This window comes from Bradysia coprophila, unplaced genomic scaffold, assembly GCF_014529535.1.
Source record: "Bradysia coprophila strain Holo2 unplaced genomic scaffold, BU_Bcop_v1 contig_232, whole genome shotgun sequence".
Lineage (NCBI taxonomy): Eukaryota > Metazoa > Arthropoda > Insecta > Diptera > Sciaridae > Bradysia > Bradysia coprophila.
The window spans coordinates 21,419,612-21,437,091 of record NW_023503493.1 but is presented as its reverse complement, the minus strand read 5'-3'; the positions used below and the strand labels follow the sequence as shown (position 1 = coordinate 21,437,091).

Sequence of the window (17,480 nt, the reverse complement as noted above, 5' to 3'; positions counted from 1 at the left end):
TAGCAGGTAGTACATAGAGCGCGGTTCCCCAGAAGCCGCATTAATGATCCCAATTTCTTTATAAATGTCTTTGTCTCAGGACCCATGCTACCTAGTGATTCAAAAGCAATAGGTGTGAATAAATAATTATCTTTTAAACAAATGTAATGATTGTGCTTAAATCTTTCGGCATTATCAGCAATCGAATAAGCTTTTTTGGATGACCGATTAACATAAGAAGGGGCTAGGGTGTTTCCTATGGTTACATCCCACAAAATAGGCCTACCGTGACTCCATGGAATTAGAGTCATACCATCCGGTCTTTTCCCGTCATCTCTAGAAATTCCCGGAGGCTGTACTGAATTCGGAAACGCTGCAGAAGAAAATGCATGAGAAAAGATTTTGTTAACTTCATCATGTCCAGGAATCCATCCTCTGCTTTTATTGCAAGATAAACCATGTAAGCCATCCTGCTTAACGTTTTTACCGCAAAGACATTTATGTTCTTCGCATAATTGACAACCTAGACGAAGACCAACAGCAATTCGTGCAGAATTGTTATCTAATAATAAGCCTAACTGACTCGATGGAACTACTTGCAGCCACTTTGAAGATTCTTTAGTAGATGACGCAAGCAGTCGAGCACGAATCAAAGCTTTTTTTCTTTGAGAAAAACGGCAAACACAATATGCACGCATGAAAATGGTTGTGTTCACCTCGCTTCGCTCCGACCGCAAACATCGCTCTTGTTGGAATTTCCTATTTTCTCCCGTCGGTAAACAAATAACTATTTTCTCTTTGTAACTGTCACTTTGTTAAAAAAAATCCGCAGGTGAATGAAAATATTTTAAATTATCCTACTTGCTACTGAGCTACTGAGCTACTGAGCGTCAGTGGGATTGATTTCCGGTTGTTGTAGCTGAACTCACCCGCACTTTCATTCCATTTAAACCAATTTCCAAGTTCTGTTTCAATCTGTATTTTCCCATGGTTCCTTTGCTCCAAAGAAATTCTTCGTTATTTTATATTATGAATGGTTGTAATATTTAGTTGGACGACTTGTAGCGACATAACATAAGTTCTGCTGAGGCGATTCAATTTAACAAGTCACTAAACATTTATATCTCATCATTAGAGTCAGTAGAGTAGAGACAAATACAAGTGTTTCTAATCACCTGTTCCTATTGTGAACAAGCACTGAATTTTCATACAAAATCAAAACAACAAAATTGTATAAACACCATTACGAGTGACCAAGTGCACTTTAGTAACGGAAATTTTCGAACATTAAGTTCAAAATTGTTACGAGTTCAAGCTGCATAATTCGCAAGGTAATAAATATAATGTTGAATGTAATAGCACTTTTACGATCCTACAGAAAACTGTGCATATATGTAACTCTCGTTCCATCCGTACGTACGTTATAATATACACTTTACCTATACGAAATGATTATGTAATTTTTGTATGGTTTATTAAAGAGCATAAACCAGGTAAATGTTATAGATTTTCTGTGTGAAGTGATTTAGAAATTTTCTTTCCATTGCATAATGATAATTCATATACAAAAAAAATGATTCATTGCTTTTGCAATTGTTACAGTTAGAGCAGCTAGATAGAGTGTGGTATAGACATAGACACACGGGCAATTTATAGGGAAATGATTAAAAATGTCTATTCATTCATAGCCAATAATGTAACATGTGTGCACTACACACTTGAGTAGTCATACATATTTTCAGCGCGAAAAAAAAGCGCGCGGTATGACGTTAACTTAATTGATCAATTATGTTCGCTCACACATTTCCGATATGGTGTGCGGCGGAATGTAATCGATTTAATTGCAATAATTCGAACTCTTGGATCGTTTTATTTCTTCTTTCAAATCAAAAATATTTCTGTTTTCTTTACAAAATTTAATTATAAAATATCGAGGATGTATATACTCCTCTCATCACAATGCAGTTTACATCATTTTTTTAGTCTCTAACTTCATCTTATGTACAAAACGACTCGACCAGGGGACCATTTACTATGACAATAAAAACAACATTTTGCTTAAAACGATCATACAGCAAAATATTCAACAAAAATAAAACGAAATAATGAAAAGAGAAACTCTCTAGAAGCTACTTCTAATGATGTCCAAAGTTATGGTGTTCATAGCCGCCAGATAGTTCTTCGTGGTGTCCCTCACCACCGCCACCAAAGTCATGATGTATTTCCTCACCACCACCGAAGTCATGATGTTCCTGATGCTCTTCATGGTGTTTCTCTTCGTGATGTACCACTGGGATGACCTCTTTGTGTGGATACGGAACCTTCTTCTCAACATGGAAAGCTGCAATGAAACTTGTATTAGGATCACTTGCTGTCTATACCCGCATATTGTCACTTACGAATATGTTTCTCGAGATGGACTGGAACGGGATTCTCGACGGGCACTTTGACTGGGTATGGAACATCCTTGTAAACTGAAATTAGGATTTGATAAATTCAAATTAGGATCAATTGAGTTAATCATTTTTAGTTGAAGCTCATACCTGCGTAGGGAATGTGCTTTTCAACTGGGTACGGGACATGTACGGGCACCTTCACTTCGTATGGTACTGGTTTGTCGACATGTACTGGAACTGGACGATCAACTGTAACGGTTTCAGATTTGGTATAAATAACAATCACCATAGTTGAACAACTAAGAATTTATACCGTGAACATGGACTGGTACTGGAACGTTCTTTATAACTTCGTATGGTACTTTCTTTACGACTTCGTATGGAACAGGCTTGTCGACATGAACAGGTACTGGACGGTCAACATGTACAACATGTGGAACTTTGACCACTTTCTCAACTGGGTATGGTTTCGGCACATGGACTGGTACTTTCACTGGGTAGTGTACCTTCTTCTCAACTGGATATGGCGCTGGAACAGGTACCTTTACGGGATATTTCACGATTTTTTCCACGGGATAAGGCTGCGACGAGACAATAATTAATTTTCATGAAAGCTTTCTCGACGAATGTTGATCCATTACCTGAGGAACGTAAACTTTAACCGGTACTGGATTATCTACATGCACATGAACAGGGTAGTGCTTTATTTTTTCTACTGGATACGGTGCGGGAATGTGCACAGGAACTTTGACGACTTCCTTAACTTTATAATGGACGACCTTTTCAACGGGGTATGGCTGTAAATAAGAAAGAATTTACTAAGCAACGCTTCAGGCATGGACAGGTTCGAAATATCAATACTGAACACTGAACAGGAAGTGAATCAATTATGTGACAGATTACTGTAAACTAACCTTTGGTACATGGACATGGACAGGGTAGTGCTTCACTTTTTCCACCGGAACGGGAATATGTTTTTCAACCGGATATGGAACTGGAACTTTCTTTACAATTGTGATAGTCTTCTCCTCATGATGATGATGGCCATGATCACCTTCCCAGCCGTGCAGTCCGCGTTTCTCCTGCTTCTTTTCTTGTAATTCGCTATCAGCTGCTTTGCTGTCTTCTACATTCGTGTTTTCTATTGACTTTTTTTCCTCTTCGCCCATCGTCAACAGAACCAATGCACAAAGGCACGCAATGCCCTGTAATATAAATGAAATTCGATCTTATGAAACCGTCACAGATCTTTATCATTCGTCAAATATGCAAAACACAATAAAAAGCAAATTTCAATTAAAAAATTGAATCGCAATGTAACATGCAAAAATCAGCCGTTGTAAGAAAACTCTCTCTGTAATTGGTAAAAAATTACCATATTCCACTGCAGAGCAATATTGCAATCAACGAAATGCTGTGCATTTTCGTGTCATAAAAGAGATTATTTTCTGTGATTGTGCACGTAGGTAGATTGTATCACTCAAAAAGTAGAAAAAAAAGCTGAGACAAAGGCACGCAATTTAATTCAATGAATGGACGAATAAAATCACATCAATTTCCATATTTGGCAAATAAAATAAATTTGCTTCAGTTTACATATTAGATAACTGCAGCAATATAGTAGCACCAAAAACTAACAAGATCGCACGCAGATATTCCATTTCATTTCCATATGAACTTTCTTAAAGTACACACACCAGATTTTGTAATAAAAACGTTGAACGAAAACAAAAACCGCGTTGATATTGTATTCCAATTCAAATTAACTGATTCATATTCGTATGCACAACTCTTTTAAACATTAAATTTTCTCTTACCAGTAATTTCATGTTTACAACTAAATCTGTATACGTCGAGTACTATAAAATTGCGGTGAAAAGCAAACGAGTTACTGATGTTGAGTCCTATGTCGGTTTCAATTTATATACCAAATCAACTTCTGGGTCTGTGGGTTTCCACTTTCCCCGATTCACTCAGATCCCCATACCAATGAATCGATCCATCTTACTCACATTTGTTATTCTTTCCTTATTGTTTATTATAACCTTTTTTATTATAACAACAACAACAACAGCAACAACAAATATATTGTTGCTGGCTGCTTGTTATTACTTTATATTATATTTTTATAATAAGTTAATTCATTATTTACAAGTACATGTATTATGTGTGTATATGCTATTAAAGTATATGCAGTGTAAACCAATTATTAATTTTTACTCTTTTTTTCGTTGTTACAATCCAAACTACCGTGCAATATTTGTACAAAATGATTAACTAATATTTCATTATTTAATATTTTAATAACCGAATTATGTATTGTAAAACAAACTCAGCAACGTAAAGCAGTACGGATTTGAAAGCTCCATTCAACGTTGGCAAATTTGGTAACGATTCTTATCTTGCATGCGCTAGAAAGACAGATTTCTTGATAACAGTTTGTTACAAATTTAGAACGAAAAACGAAAGTGGATCGTGCTTCTGGTATAGTCGCGACTTTTTAGCGGATAGATTCCCCTTATAGATAACTATAAAATCAATCAGCTGTGAGTAATGGCTATACGCTTGCTATTGTTAGGTAAAACGTTCTGGCGCCGCTTAAAATAAATTAAATTGTTAGTATGTCAAATATGATCGCTTAGTAGTTTTCAAACCATCAATTTTCCATTGATTGAACGCTATTTTAAACGAAAAGGCTATTCATTTTTTTTTAATTTGATTTTTTATTTATTTAAACAAGCGAAAAAAAAGACTGCTCACAAAGGCGCAGTCAGTAAAAAAACGATCTATTCATTTAAATTGCGTTTAGTCTTTATTTGACTAATTGCACAAAGTGCGAGCGAATTGTGAAATAAAGACTAATCGCACGTTGTGCGAATAGTCTTTATTTCCATAGACCGAAAAGCTTTTTATGACGTAATTATTGACATTGACATTTCGTAAGAGATCACCTTTTTCTACATTTTGTAAAAAGAAGCATCACTCTCTTCATCGAGCACTTTGTGGATGCTTATTTTTACTAAGTGTTTATAAAAGAGAGTGATTTTACCTTTTACATGTTTCCACTATAGAGTGATGTTTCTTTTACAAAATGTTTGTAGAAGAGTGTGATGTCTCCTTTAGTGTTTTTATAGCAGAGAGTGATGCAAAACTTTGAACAAAGGAAGTAATAGATTTAATGATTCGCAATACATTTGCTGTTTCTAGAGTATTATTTGTACTGGCCTACTCTACACTTCCACAGCCGACTAGGCTTTCTACACTCTAGTAGTGGAAACCTTTCGTTTTTCAATAGTTGACTTTATTTATAACCTAAGCTCCTAATAGCTCACAGTATGCGTCAGACTTATTGCACAGAAAATTCGACGACGTTCTCAAGAAACCGCGAATTCTTAAAAAAGGACGATTCTCCGACGTTTCTTAAGAAACTCACCGTTTCTCCAGTAAGTCGTCTAAAAAAAATTAAAAGGAAACTTCCTTGCATCAACGCACTTCAAGCAAAATTGCGATTAATGACAGCTGCCAAATAGAGTACTATTTTGAATGAAATTTTATACCCACTCTTTTTACAGAGTAAAATTTTGTATGGAGCACTGTCAAGTTTCTTTCAGTACCCTATTTAGAGTACCACTTTTGCTTGAAGTGCGTTGCTTGTATACAAATTGTTAAAGAGACATGAAGAAACATCAAGAACTCGTAGTTTCTGCCGAAAGTCGTCAATACTCAAATCGTTTTCCTATTCCTACTTAAAATCATATTTTCGATAAACGTTCGTCTGCAAAGATAGGAATATATAAAATAATACGTTAACCACATCGCAAATGCATGAAATTTATAATTATTTATTATTGCAACGGTTATTCCAATTTAAAGCGCATTAAATCAGTGTTCGTTTTATGTTATATTTTCAAACCTCAATCCTCGGTCAGCATTATTTTAATATTTTAAAATGTGATATTCTGCAATAACCATGCATGATGATAATGAATGGTACGCAGATAAACATAACGATTTACAAAAACTTTTTTAAATAATTAAAAGCTTGTCAGTTGCTCGGGCTCTGCAAATAAAAATTTAGCATCGTACTGGTAAGACAGTTTTCATAAATGATTTCCTATACTTTTACCTGAACGTCCTTTGTTCACCTTTTTACTTATAATCTAAAATAGTAAACGGACCTCATCATTAGTGCTTACTATTGTTTAGGCAAACTTAGCGTTCCAAAGTTTTAATATTTCCACATTGAGTTGTCAACAAAAGAAGCGTAAAAGAGAGTGGTTTCACTCACACATACGTGTGGAATTGAAGAAACGTATAGACAAGCGCTTTTTCTGTGTAGTGGGATATGTGTGGAACAAATAAAACGAAAGAAACAAACGAAACCCACCAAAATTAAAAACTTATGATGAGGCCTTTTTACGTCACTTATGAGTGGCTCATAATAATAGTAGTTCGAAAACTGGCTTTTAATTGGAGAATTGGCCAATCTTTAATTATAAATTTTAAGTTGATATAATCTAAATGAACAAAAGTACGCTGGCACTGGCAAAACTATAAGACCATCATTTTACGAAAAAATGTGTCAAATAAAATTTTTACGAATTCATATTTTTAGAACTGTATTTTGTACTGGCCTTGCTTCCTTATATGATATTCTGTCGTATTATAGATAGATATAGAAAGATATTAAGAGGCATCGATGGTTTGCTGAAAGGAGTTTGACCAGCTCTGAGAAACATGAGCAGTGTATGAAAATGATACTATAAGAGTATGCATCTCTTGTCAAAATTGTTATCTTATTGTTATTGTTATCGAGCCGCAATGCCCACACGCCGTCGCAATAACAAGAGGTGCAAAATTTTCTATTATGAATTTTTCAATTGAACCCCATGCTTTCCAAATGGCATTAATTTCTAGACAATCGTTATTAGTATAATCGATTCACAGAAACCAAATTTCACGAATTCATTCAACAGGTTGACATAGTTATGGTAGAATTTCAGTACGTTTTGTGTGTATAATACAATGTAGGCATGATATAAAACGATGTATTTGAAAACGAGTGTAGTATTTATAATGTTGTAATGCACAATTTATGTATGCTTTGCATAAGAGTCGCTCGATAGAGTCAAAAGATATTCGCTATATTTTTTTCTCGTCGTTTTGTTTTGTTTTTATTATTTATTTTTTCTGCAGTAATGAAATACACCGAACCTCTAAATGATTATGAAATGTTTGCCGTGAGTTGAGGTACATAATCTCCATAATGAGCAATTTATTAACATAATGGCATATAGTGTGTATCTGCAACGTTGGTTTAGTTTAATTGAATAGAACTTCATTTCGTTCAACTTTGGCTGAGGTTGGTAGCATAATGCGGTTGATCGGTAGCAGATGGAAGAAGTGTTCTTTTTAGAACCAGTACAACAGTACACCTGAACAATATTATTGATTAATATGCTGAATGGTGTGTTGCCAGAATTCGGAAATGTCCTAATGGGTTCGTGGCGGCTGAAGAATCAACTGCGTGTTTGAACTCAAGACTTTTCAAATATTAATTCAAAATTACTTTACAAAAATTCCAAAGAATCGTGAGTTACACCGAACTATGTACTATTTACGACGCCAAAACATCAAGTTAGGCACGTTGACGGTACGCTAATTCCAATTTCTTTTATCTTTCAAAAACGGATAATCATCAAGTATCGAAAATCATTCTGGTTAAGATGCTATTCATAGTGAAATACATGTTAAAACGAATGAAGTAACAGATTTTGTGACTCCGCCATATTTTGAACAAATGAAGTAACAGATTTAATCGTTGTATATATGACGATTATGCCAATGCCAATGGCGGTAGATTATCAAATACGATTTACGGCATCATGTTAATGAACTTTCTAGCTGCTGTACGTTCGAGCAAGTGAAGTACTTGACTTAACATGAAATTTCTTAAGATTTATGTGGAGCGATGTCTTCCGCGCAGAGTTTAACTCAATAAAAAATTTGTTTAGTTTTCCAACATTTCATTTTATAATCTAAATGTTCCGTTTTCCTTTTTATTTCCATTTTTACTTTTACATTCACAACGAAATCGGTTTTTCTAATGTAAATTATAAGACTCTCATATTAATATCCTTTGGATTAACAAAGCTGGTTTTGTTCGAATAAAACATTTTCCTAAATGCTCATCCTCATCAACTACAATTTTTTGTATGTTTGTTTGTTTGTCATTTTCTTAAAAATAATTTAAAACAAAAATTACATTAAAAAACAAAATATTCAAATTATCACAATTTCTGATTTACGAATGTCCTCTAATAATGGTGTTGATGTTCGCTGAAATCATGTTCATCGTGATGGTGATATTCTTCGTGATGGTCGTGATGATGATGGACTGGAATGTATTCCTTAGCTGGGTATGGTACGTGTTTTTCAACATGAACAGCTACGGTCGTCAATGAAAAGTTAGTTCTTTTGTTTTTCAACAAAAATTTAAATTCAAACTTACGAATATGCTTCTCAATGTGGACTGGTACATGATGGGGCACTGGTACCTTCACTGGGTATGGAACGTCCTTGTAAACTGTAATTTCGGATTAGAAATGTATTTTAGTGTCAATTATTCCGTTGATGGTTTAATAGAAGATCATACCGGCATAAGGAATGTGCTTTTCAACTGGGTATGGGACATGTACGGGCACTTTTACTTCGTATGGTACTGGTTTGTCGACATGTACTGGATATGGTCGGTCAACTGGAAGAAATTACCATATTTTTTTAGGAATTTGTTAGAAATAGGACTCAATGTTCTGATTACCTGGAACATGAACTGGAACTGGAACATTCTTGATGACTTCATATGGAACCTTCTTGATAACTTCATAGGGTACTGGTTTGTCAACATGCACTGGTACGGGACGGTCGACTGGTACTTTGACTGGATAATGTACAATTTTTTCGACTGGGTATGGCTGGGGTACATGGACTGGAACTTTCACTGGATAATGTACCTTCTTTTCAACTGGGTATGGAGCTGCGAGACATAGGGAAACATCTTAGATAACGAACATTTTGAAAAAAACAAATGTGTGATTTACCTGGAACATTGACTTTCACTGGATAATGAACAACCTTTTCGACTGGGTATGGCTAATGAAAAGAATTTTTAGTTTAGAGAAATGGAAGTGGATTCGTTTTTTATAAATATTCTTACTTGAGGAACGTAAACCTTGACTGGAACTGGATTATCCACATGAACATGAACAGGGTAGTGCTTGATCTTTTCCACTGGGTAAGGTGCAGGAATATGGACTGGAACCTTTACGATTTCCTTCACTGGATAGTGGACAATTTTTTCGACTGGGTACGGCTGTAGAAATTCATAAAATGTGTTAGTCGTTTACCTCAAAATATTGCAAGCAAACCCACTTACCTTTGGAACATGAACATGGACAGGGTAGTGCTTAACTTTTTCCACTGGCACTGGAATGTGCTTTTCAACTGGATATGGTACTGGGACCTTCTTCACAACGGTCACAGTTTTTTCGTGGTGCTCATGGTGTCCATGATGTCCATGGTCTGAACCGAAGTCATGTCCATGAAAATCTTGTCCGTGAAAATCATGACCAAGGCTGATTTCGTGATGACCACCGAAACCATGACCACCGAAACCATGACCACCGAAATCGTGACCTCCAAAGTCATGTCCATAACCTTCTCCAAAGATTCCTCGTTTTTCTTGTTTCTTATCAGCGGTTGCTGGTTCAACGGATTTTTTCGTCTCTTCTTTAGCAGACTTTTTATCTTCACCGAACACGCCCACAACAGCCACAACGAGCAGCAAAACTATCTGAAGAGATGAAAAAAAAAACAAATTTTTTGTTAATTATGGCCAATCAATTATGCATCGTCTTAATTTGATGATTGAAACACTTTGTGAATCATAGTGAAACTTTGAATAATAAACTACTGTCGACATATGATATAATAAATGGACCGTCTTTTGTGAGCCTAAATCATGTAACAATTAATTGAATGGAACACGGATTACATTTTACTCATGTTCCAGTTACATTGTCATTTCACATTGAATGACCATCGATTGTTATTTGGTTTCTTGTTGTATCAATAATAATAATAATAATACAAACACTGATGGTGTGTGAATGACCAGAAGAATTAATTTAATTAATAAATTTGAATTAATATTTCGAAAAGTTAACACACACATTGAATGATTCTGTTATTAACCGATATTAATATATAACATAATTCGGTCGGGCATAGTAATTGGAGTAATAATAATTAATTATTACGTTCACAGGTAATTTAATCGAACTGTAATGAACATATTAATTTAGTGGATAGCAAATTACTGACTGCAGTTGATAAAGTCATGATTGTTGATCGTAATTAATGAGAAGTAGATTAAATTTTAAAATTTTGGATTGCAAATTCTAAAGAAATCATTTCCGTTTCATTAAATTGAATTGAAACAAGCATATAAGACAGCGGACCAGCAACTATCTGGTGTGCATGTGATTGTGGTTGCAATACTATAGGTTTAAACGGAACATTCATGAAGCGATAAAAATTCAATTTTATAAGATAATAATTTCACTTTTTACGACACTTTCATGGTAATTTTATTCAATGAAAATTGTTTTCAATTTTCCACACATTTTTCCCAAGGCTTTAGTCCAAGTTTTTTTTTTGTCGGAATAAATTTTTGATTTAATGTCCTTTTACATGCACACATTGTATCCGTTCAATTTTTTTTTCTTTTTTGATTTTGTATGTGCCAATGGTATTTTTACGTTTTATAACACCGACAATATAATCCATTTAAAATCACAATTGAATTCCGAAAATATTTTGCACATTTTTTTTTCCTTTTTTGAACAAACGAATATTGGTTTTAAAACGAAATTAAAAAATAAAATAAATCAAAAAATAACAATTTTTTGTATCATTACCATTAACTTCATTTTTGATATGATTTAATTGAAGATCTGTGAGTCCAGAAAGGCACTGGATACGTTTTCGTACCCGTCACCGTCTTTTATACACAATGATATGATTTACTTTCCCCTTCTGGTAGACGGTTTGTAAGATATAAACACTCTGTTTTGTGTCTATATGTTGGTGTGGATGGTGGCATGGATCTTTTGCCGATATAATGTTGAATTCGTTTGCTGTTTTTTTTCTGCATCAGTATTATTCTGTTTGGATGTTGTCCGTATTGTAAAATGTATAAGTAAAACACTAATAAAATGAAGAAAAAAAAAATGAATTTGTGCAGTTAACTTATATCATTTTCGATTCATTTAAGAGAGCAACTCGGTTATTTATAAGTTACGTTAGTATTTATCATTTTGCCATTTTACAAAACAATTTTCTTTGTATGAATGGAAGGCAAGAAGAAATAATCGCTTGAAAATGTGTCCGTTTATTTCTTAAGCAATGCGAAAAATTTTATTTCCACTTTTTCCACGCTTAAGACAACAAACACACAATTCATTTTTCTCAAATTGAAAATCGTTAATTTGCATCGAATGGATATACTAGTTTGTAACGCGTTTTGTTTTGCATTATTTTCTGGTTAATTTATTTATCATAGAAATTTAATTATTGGATACATCGCATTAAGTTTTTTGACAAAAAAATATTTTTCGATTAAACTTTTCTCTCACATTTTTCACGCAGATCGTACACGTAATAATTCGCTTGCATAAAATTTACTTCGGTCTTTTATCCTCATTTTTCTAATTCTCGTGTTTTACATTCCGCTTTCCTTCTTCTTTTTTTTACTTGGTGGTTTATGGTAAGGACATGAGTCGTGCTGTTGGAGAAGCAACAAGTTGAATGTCCGTATTGGCATTCATACGATGCTTTGAATGAAATTTCATTTAGCATTTTTTAAACCGAATAAATTAAATTACAGCTATGACAATCTGTGATATTATCCCGTAAATTACGTTCATTTTTTTGTTGTTTAAATTAAATTCGCTAATAAATAAGTCAATTGCTTGTAAAAGACACTTTTATTGAATTGGATTTTTTTTGCAGAAGAGAAATTACTTTTTCACACACAATTGAATCAAAATCAGTAATATGCTACTTGTTCGTCGATCAATACCATTGTACATCGTAACGTAATCAATATGGTTTTACATAACTTGGATTAAAAATTGTTGAACGAATATTTTACTTTCAAAGTTTTCTGAAAAGTTCATTTCATGAAAGTGCAATTGTGTGTATAATTAAAGGATACTTTACGAGGTAGTTTTTTTTATATTATATTGCACTTCGATAAAGTCATATCACCTTTTATGGACAACCACATCACCTGTTATTGACATTGCTAACAAGATATTTGTCACATTTTAAAAAGTAAAATTCGCCTCAAAACGACTTTTAATCTCATCGATTTGTATACTAGTCGACAACACTCACAAACGCGTAATATAGTATATACTATTATCTGTTAAATAGTTATTTGTTTGCTAAGGTTGAAAAAAGTTGTGTTAACCTCTGAAAAGAAAATTGGAAATACCAACTCGAGCGTTTCACGGCCAGAGCGGAGCGAGAGTACTGTTACATTAGTTTCACTTGGTCAGACAAACACCCCCGTATGGAAATACTCTCGTTGCATTTGTTGTGCCTTGGCTTTAAACCATGATTATGCTATTGTTTTTTCTTGCTAATAATTTTGGAATAAAAAAAGTGATAAAAATTCTTCTTATTTAATAACAAAGGGAAGAAAAACGTTGTGTTCACCTCTGTAAGGAAATAGGAACGAGGTTTTCTATTTTGTTACGGAGGTGAACACAACATTTTTCATATGTGCGAGGTGTGATTATCCGTTTTTCTCCACGAAACAATAACATTAATTCGTTACACCAATTTTTTAAACAAAGGTCAGTTCGTGAGAGAATAGTTATTTGTTAACCTAGGAAAAAAAAATTGGAGATTTCATTTCGAGGGTGTTGTTTGTTTGTTTTCCACAACAAATGCTTTGAATGTATTGTAAAAAATCATGAAAAATCTTTTACTTCAGAACTTTTAACGTATATTTTGCAATATAATACGACAACGACATTACCTAGAGGTCACTGTTTGCTATCTTGCCGTTTCTAATTGTTTCTAAAGATTGATTATTTTATTATATTGATATTAAAACATAAACTCAAACCTAGTAGTAGAACCATTCATTATAATAGAGTAATTCAATTTAGCCATAGAACAAATATTATTACTTTATACAACGCAGGCGAGAAAACATTCATTTTCTCCCCTACACTGAAAATTCCGAAGCCTTTGTTGTGGAAAAAGTAGTTGGGAAAAAGTAGAAAATTTCTTTTTCTTGTGTGACTTCTAGCTACGTTCAGGCCACAAAGAACACCCTCGAAATGCAATATCCAACTATTCTTCCCTCGTTGAACAAATAACTATTATTCTGATTCGATCTAAGACAAAAAGCTACACAAACTGCAATTATTTGCGATTTATATAGCAACTAATCTGTATTGGAATTGAATGTATATGAAACCATCGAAACTCCAATTTTACTCGTAACCTTGTTCCAATCATTTTGTTTACCAATCTCCGTTCTCCTCCATCCTATTCCCTAAGTAGTGCACATCAACAAAATATCACGATTACATTCAAATGAACTGTGAAAAAAAAAACCGTCTCAATATTTTTTGTTTCAATTTGTTTTGAACAAGTTATGCTGTGTTAATGCTAACAATTTTTTTTTATTTTTGATTTTCTTTAGATAAATCTGTCACGAAACTCTGTGTAGTAAATCAATGGGATCTATAATGTCCAGTGCAGACTACCAACCGTAATACACACCAATTACATCGATTGAAATTATACAGGTTAACCTTGATATTCATCCTTTGTTAGCTCTTATGCTCTATGCTACACTATTCACATGTTCAACCAACAAGATTTTCTATGATTTTGTAATTCGTTTTTTTTTTGTTTTCGGTTTTTAAAATTATTATTAATAAATTAAATTGTTATATGGTTATTACCTCATCATGGCAATATTAAACATTGCTCTGGTGCGCAGCGCATAGCATATACTGCTATGGTGTATTATATGTTCGTACGGTGCTGGTTGAAAATATTTCGGTATGCTCGTATATTACAAGCTGCTACAAGAACATGAGCATTATAAAAATATACAAAATGTGTAGCAATCGAATGTTTGTTAAAATGCGCGTTTTCCATATAATTTTCGTTACAATTTGTAATGAACAATAAGCTTAAAATGGCCTATAACTATCTATTTCGTTTGCATAAAAGTCAATGACAGACTACATGAAGGAAGTTGTAAAACTGTTTCAAAAGAAAAAAATAAGTGTTTTAATGTTCTGAACAATTGAGCGATGTCTGTTGTATATACATGCATTACTAAATTGCACACACAGAGTCGATTAAATGCGCGAGACTTTGTTGTATGGAAACCACCTCATGATTAAGATGTCTGCGACAAGTGCGAAATTCTGTCTGTCTTTCGCAGCATGCTTCTGATGATTGCTATTAAAATTAAATTACATTCGTACGTATTGTATCTCTTCTTACCTCACGTTTCTATACAAAAGTAAAGCATAATCATCTTGTACATGTGACGCAAATTTTCTTTTTGGTAAAATTTTCTGTCTAAAATTTTGGGGGTCAAATTTTTGTAGTTACACAGCACATAATACGTCACCTAATAGGGCCTATTTTTGTAAAAAAAATTTGGAAATTTTCCCAAAATTTCCAAAAACTGCGAACGTCCAAAAACCGAATTTTTCCATCATTTCGAACGGTTTTGGCAACTACTGAGCTCAGCTTTGTGTTTTAGCCAGCTCTCAATCATTTGTTTGATTATTGACGCTCTCATCTTTCAAATTAATCATGGTAGACTTCATTTGAAAGCTGATAGTGTCAAGAATCAAACAAAATAATTGAGAGTTCACGCAAGGCTGAATTCACAAGTTGCCAAAACCGTTCGAAATGGTGGAAAAATTCGGTTTTTGGACGTTCGCAGTTTTTGGAAATTTTTGGCAATTTTTTGGAAATTTTGGGAAAAATTTCCAAAAAAAATCCAAAAAATCCAAAAATCCAAAATCCAAACTTACAACTATATCAGTTGTTTTGGAAATACACAAAGGGCCTTGCGTCACTTTTGACTGTTTTAAGGGATTTTGATTGATACGATTTGCTCGTGTCTCGTCAACATGGCTGCATGTTTGACACCGGTGACAAAAATTCGCATTTGTTTTAAGTCACAAAAAAGTTCATCTCACTTACTCTTCCATTATTTTGGCAATATGGGAAAGACTCATTTGTACACTGCGTTCATTCTAGTCAGCATGACGACTGACCCGCTTTGGAGCACTTATAGCTGAGCCTCAGATTTTCATCATTGTTGATTTGATATCTGGGTTTAAAATATTGTTTAAAAGGAAAGTAAAACATAAAAGACATCGCTCTGAAAGAATAAGTAACGACACTCACCAAGTCGGTGGACACTCGAATTTTCAATGTATGTACTCAGTCTACACATTATGTCTGATTATAAAAGCAGACCTGGTATTGCATTACGATTACCTAATGGCGACTCACTTGCAGTTTGTAAAAGGTTTACAGCAAAAGTTCAATAAAGCGCCGGGCCGTAACCTTCTGGCAATGAGAGAGAAGAAATATTCCATAAGAGCAGTGACCAGACCACGTGTATGTCACGAATGTTATTCAAGAATAAATTAAAATGAACTAAAGAAGAAAAAATATTAAAATCAAACTGCGAAGGGACTTTGTGATCTTTTCATTTTTCATATAGCACAAAAGTTAGTCAAAAGCGATTTCGTTGAGCTTTTTTTGAATAGAGAATGAAAAGATAATAAGGTAAACCGACTACAGTGAGCAACGAAACAGGGTAAGGATTTGTTCTTGCGAAATAGGTCAAGTGAATCTCAACGGAAAAAATTATAATCACAATATGCGAACTTATATGCATATTGCCCGAATCGTTATATACATTGCTTGTGAGTTACGATGTAACAAAACAATGAAAAAAATCAACGAAGTGAAAAAACAATGTCGTTTTTGCTATTATTTGAATGAAAGAAAAAAAATAATTAAAAGAAACTGGAACATAACGCAAAATATAAGTAAGTATACCAATAATGTGTGTAATTAATGCAATTCAAAGTACATTCAATATTTACCTAGCATATTACATAAATGTATTACTAATAATAATAAGCTGATGAGTTTCATTAATAAAAAAAGAAACGAAAACTTTATTTTTCAATATTTCCACACAAATTGACGCTGATGAAAATTAATCATAAATTTCACGATTCGTTTGTGATTTAATTAAATTTTGTACATTTCACAGCACACATATGAGAAAAAAGAGAACATTAATTTGATTAAATTTTTTTTTTTTCGGAATCGATTTTCGCATTACACGTGATTATTTGAATGTTGATATATTTCTCGGTTAATGATTTTGTTCTTCACACAAATTAGCTTACTAACAGAAATTGCGTACGATCCATTTACCTTTTGCAGGTGTCTATATCATCTTTATTTGTCGGCAATAGGCAAAGCACCTATGTACCTGTTCATATCAGTCCTTCATCAGGCCTTTTATTCAACGACTTTTATTTTTAAGCATTAGCACCGAGACACTAGCTTTAAAAAGAAGTAGTTAATCCGGACACGGTGAGCTTGAAATAGTACATTACTGCTACAAGGCTGTATATAAGAGACGTGTACGTATACGAGCGCTTGCGCGAGTATTAGTACGAGTCTCTTATAGACAGCCTTGTATCAGTGAGGTATTTTATCGCAGTAGGCAAACATCTCTTTTTCTAGTGATCATGGCCCTACGTTAGTGAAAGGCCGTGACGCAAGTCCGTTCACACTGAAAAATTTGACAAAATTTTTTTTCCGCAGGACTGAGGAACATATATACACGAACTTTTTGACTTTTCCCCCTTTGCTCCTACTACCCCAAAGTATTTTATTCGTAATCTGGGCGTCCATACGAGTTCAACGAGCTATCACACGCCTCATAAGGTTTTAAATTTGGCC

The 17,480-nt window shown here is 33.8% G+C and overlaps 1 protein-coding gene across 1 annotated transcript; it reads right to left on the bottom strand.

Moving 5' to 3' along the window:
- Nucleotides 1–1,880: 1,880 nt before the first annotated feature.
- On the bottom strand, nucleotides 1,881–11,456 carry LOC119076259 (skin secretory protein xP2-like). Its single transcript, XM_037182926.1, has 11 exons — nucleotides 11,354–11,456; nucleotides 9,811–10,227; nucleotides 9,592–9,747; nucleotides 9,476–9,527; nucleotides 9,203–9,411; nucleotides 3,290–3,400; nucleotides 3,017–3,172; nucleotides 2,689–2,956; nucleotides 2,523–2,624; nucleotides 2,379–2,453; nucleotides 1,881–2,320 (listed from the first exon to the last, which is right to left on the bottom strand). The coding sequence occupies exons 1-11, from the start codon at nucleotides 11,363–11,365 to the stop codon at nucleotides 2,115–2,117; spliced, it is 1,764 nt and encodes a 587-aa protein (XP_037038821.1). The 5' UTR covers nucleotides 11,366–11,456; the 3' UTR covers nucleotides 1,881–2,114.
- Between the last annotated feature and the right edge of the window lie 6,024 nt (nucleotides 11,457–17,480).

Excerpts from the sequence above, each read along its gene's own strand:
- LOC119076259 (XM_037182926.1), bottom strand. Across the intron at positions 3,401-9,202 it reads ATGTTCCAGTTCCAGTTCAT|AAGACTATCACAATTGTAAA; the intron begins GTTCCAGGTAAT and ends CATCATGAGGAG. Across the intron at positions 2,454-2,522 it reads AAAGCACATTCCCTACGCAG|TTTACAAGGATGTTCCATAC; the intron begins GTATGAGCTTCA and ends TCCTAATTTCAG.